We start from the raw sequence: 3505 nt of genomic DNA, 5'->3' as shown, positions 1-3505 counted from the left end.
TCATAGCCAGCTCGGTTGATCGTGGTTAGGGGAGCCAGTTATCAGTCGTGACATGATGCTCCGGAGAAGTCTTGACAGACGAACCAACAATCTCATGGCAAAGCACTCTGCTTGTATACTGACTCTTTCACTGGGCCAATGAGTTTTCCATCATCACACTGTAATCAATCGTCGTTTGAAGAGAGCTTGTTTCTTAAATTGTCTTCTCATCTTATTTTGTTCCTTCATCAGTCTCTCAGGGAGTTACCCCATGCTGGTTTGATCAAAGCTATCTTGCCCCAATTGATAGGTGCCTGCTCATCTTAGAGTCATTAATCTGCCTCCTTTGACATCTCATAGGGGCAGTTTTATCTCCTGCACCTTTACATTGGTCCTTGTTCCTCCTAGAACATTCGGTCCGGTGATGGCCTTCACACTTATTTTTAACACACATATTCTCATTCACACGTAAAACAGAACTAATTTACACAGAACATTGACCAGGAACATCGGATTGCAGTGCAGGAGAAAACAATCATTGCATTTTTTACTTACTATAAAATGCTGATTTTAAACCTACAACAAAGTGATGACCCTAAAGGTCTATTACTGCCTTGAAATCAGCTTCAGATTACAAGATTCTGACTGACGCATCTTTACCAATATCAGAGGGGAGCCGTGTTAGTCTGGATCTGTGAAAGCAGCAGAGAATCCTGTGGCCCTTATAGACTAACAGAGGTTTGGAGCGTGAGCTTTCGTCGGTGAATACCCACTTCACCCACGAAAGCTCACGCTCCAAAACCTCTGTTAGTCTATAAGGTGCCACAGGATTCTCTGCTGCTTTCATCTTTACCAATGGCACATGAGGTCATTCCTTTCTACTTTCAGAAAGAGTGGCCGGCAGAATATGGTCAAATCATATCACACATAAATATATTTAATTCATGCGACAGTATTATTCTTTATTCTTCATTTTAAATTATACATAATACAAAAAACTCTAGTTCTACACATGGACCTTGCTCCTCAGCCACTGACCAGTCCCATGGGCTTCAGGCTGGTTTGACGCCCAAGATGTGGAGCACCTTCTGCCTGATCCCTGGGGTTCTCACCCCGTAGATGATGGGGTTCATCATGGGAGGCAAGAGCAGGTACATGTTGGCAATGAGGATGTGAACGTGGGGAGCCATGTTGCCAAAGCGATGGGAGAGGAAGGAGAAGAACGCAGGAGTGTAAAACACCAGCATGACACAGATGTGGGAGCTGCAGGTGCTGAGGGACTTGCGTCGCACCTTCTTGGAGGGGAGTCTGAAAACAGTCCGAAGAATCAGGATGTAGGACAGGACAATGAGGATAAAATCTGATCCCCCAGTGAGAAATGCTATGGCCAGACTATGGGCACTCATAACCGTCGTGTCCGCACAGGCCAATTTCAACAGTGCCATGAACTCACAATAGGTGTGAGAAATGACATTGGTCCTGCAGTACGGGAGTCGCTGAAGCAGGAATAGGTGTGGGCCCAGTAACACAACCCCCCTCATCACAATACCCAGCCCTATCTTGGCTACAACCCGATTGGTTAGAATGGCTGAGTGTTGCAGCGGGTTACAGATAGCGACATAGCGATCGAAGGCCATGGCCAGCATGAACCCAGACTCCATGGTACTAATTGAGTGAATCAAATAAATCTGGGCCAGGCAAGCATTGGTGTGAATGGCCTGGTCCCTGAACCAGAAAATGCAGAGGGTTTTGGGCAGGGTGGTGGTGGATACGACCAGGTCGGCAAGTGCCAGCATGGAAAGGAAAAGGTACATGGGCTTATGGAGGCTCAGTTCAGTCTTGATAACAGCCAGGAGGAGGCTGTTCCCCAGGAGGGATAGAATGTAGATGGAGCAGAAGGGGATGGAGATCCAGACATGTGCCGCCTCCAGCCCCGGGATGCCGAGGAGGATGAAGGTGGAGGGGTGGGTCATGGTCCAGTTTGAAGATGCCACGTTGGATCCAGTTGGGTGCATTCAGTTCCATTGCATGGCTGCTTCCTGCCCCTGTAACTAACCATGAAAACAATCATTAACCAGCTGAAGGAAACATGACAAGATGGCATTTTCTCAGCATTACTTCTTTATCTATCCTGAGCTAATAGCACACAAAGAGTGAGTAACAAATAACCTTTTTCTTGGCTCCTGCACTGCAGCCATTCCACGCTCATTACAGTGGCTTTTAGAGGTAATTAAGGGCTCTGTAGTAGTTCAAAGCTGTGATTCTTTTTCTCTACACTCCTCTCATTAGATGCACTATGAACTGTCCATGAAAAACCTGATGGCCCGGACACAGCCACGGCCCAGACTGCCAGGGTCACCCAACATGAACCCTGTGGGGGCTGGGGGAGAGGTGCCTATCCTGCAGCCCCAGTTCCAGAGCTACCATGGCGGGAAGAGGCATCCCACTGCCCCAGCCCAGGTGCTGTTGTAGGGAGAGAGAACTGGGGAAAATCTTGTCTCTTTGCCAAATCCCCAGAGCAGCCTTCTGCACCCGAGACTCCTCATCCCCAGTCCCACCCCAAAACCCGCATCCCTAGCCGGAGCCCTCACCCCCTGCACCGCTCCCTGAGCCCTGATCCCCGGACTCATTGTACAGCCCACAACCCCAGCCACAGCCCTCACACTTCTGCACCCCAACCCTCTGCCCCAGCCCAGAGCCCCCTTCCACACTCCAAACCACTTCTCCCCACCCCCACCACAGGAATTTTGTTATGTGCATCAATATGAAGGTGATGTGTCACACATCACCTCCATATCAGTGCACATAACAAAAATTAATTCTGCACATGAGTGGCAAAAATTTGAGGGAACACTGGTCCTGAGCTGTCGGATATGGGCAGAGAGACATTAGAGTTGTACCCATTTACACCTGCTGGAGAAGTGGCCCATTGCGGCCAGCTGAAAGAGAGACTGGATTTGAACCGTTTTTACTAATTGTGCATTGCCTCCTTAATACTTGCAGCAGAGGTGGGCAGGGAAAGTGATATAAGCATTACCATACATGTGGGTAAAGGATTTGGATGGCTCAGGCCTGATTCTTGTGGGACAACAGGGGCTAATTAATCCCTTGGAAGGAATCTCAGCAGAGAAGATGTGGTGGAGCGGGCCTGGAACACTCAACTGCCCTCCCTGTCCTTAGAGGCAGCCTCTGTCTGTCAGAGATGAGGTCTATTGGAATGGTGTCAAGGATTGTGGATTGGATCCCCCTAATCTTTCTCCAGGGCTCTCAAGCCAGCATCAGTTCCAGAAATAAATTCACATGAGGAGAGGAAATCCTTCAACCGGACTGATTCTGTTGCGTCTAAAGTCTCTCGTTGCATGATTCACAGCTAGAGTGCAGCTGCCCTGCTGGAGTGCCAGGAGACTCAGGGCTGAGCCCTGCATATTCCTAGGAGAGATAGGGCTTTTCACAAGCACCTGCCTTCTGGAGGAAGGACGCAAAAAGTTCATACCAGGGGTCTGACCTGGGAGCTCTCTGAGCCCAG

At 49.1% G+C, this 3505-nt stretch overlaps 1 protein-coding gene across 1 annotated transcript; it reads right to left on the bottom strand.

The window, feature by feature from the left end:
- Positions 1-1031: 1031 nt before the first annotated feature.
- On the bottom strand, positions 1032-1987 carry LOC116822473 (olfactory receptor 52D1-like). Its single transcript, XM_032776373.1, has one exon. It carries the CDS (start codon positions 1950-1952, stop codon positions 1032-1034), a length of 921 nt encoding a protein of 306 aa, XP_032632264.1. The 5' UTR covers positions 1953-1987.
- Positions 1988-3505: the final 1518 nt, after the last annotated feature.

This window comes from Chelonoidis abingdonii, chromosome 1, assembly GCF_003597395.2.
Source record: "Chelonoidis abingdonii isolate Lonesome George chromosome 1, CheloAbing_2.0, whole genome shotgun sequence".
NCBI lineage: Eukaryota > Metazoa > Chordata > Testudines > Testudinidae > Chelonoidis > Chelonoidis abingdonii.
Note: the sequence above shows the minus strand (reverse complement) of the source record. Positions and strands in the feature narration are given on the sequence as shown.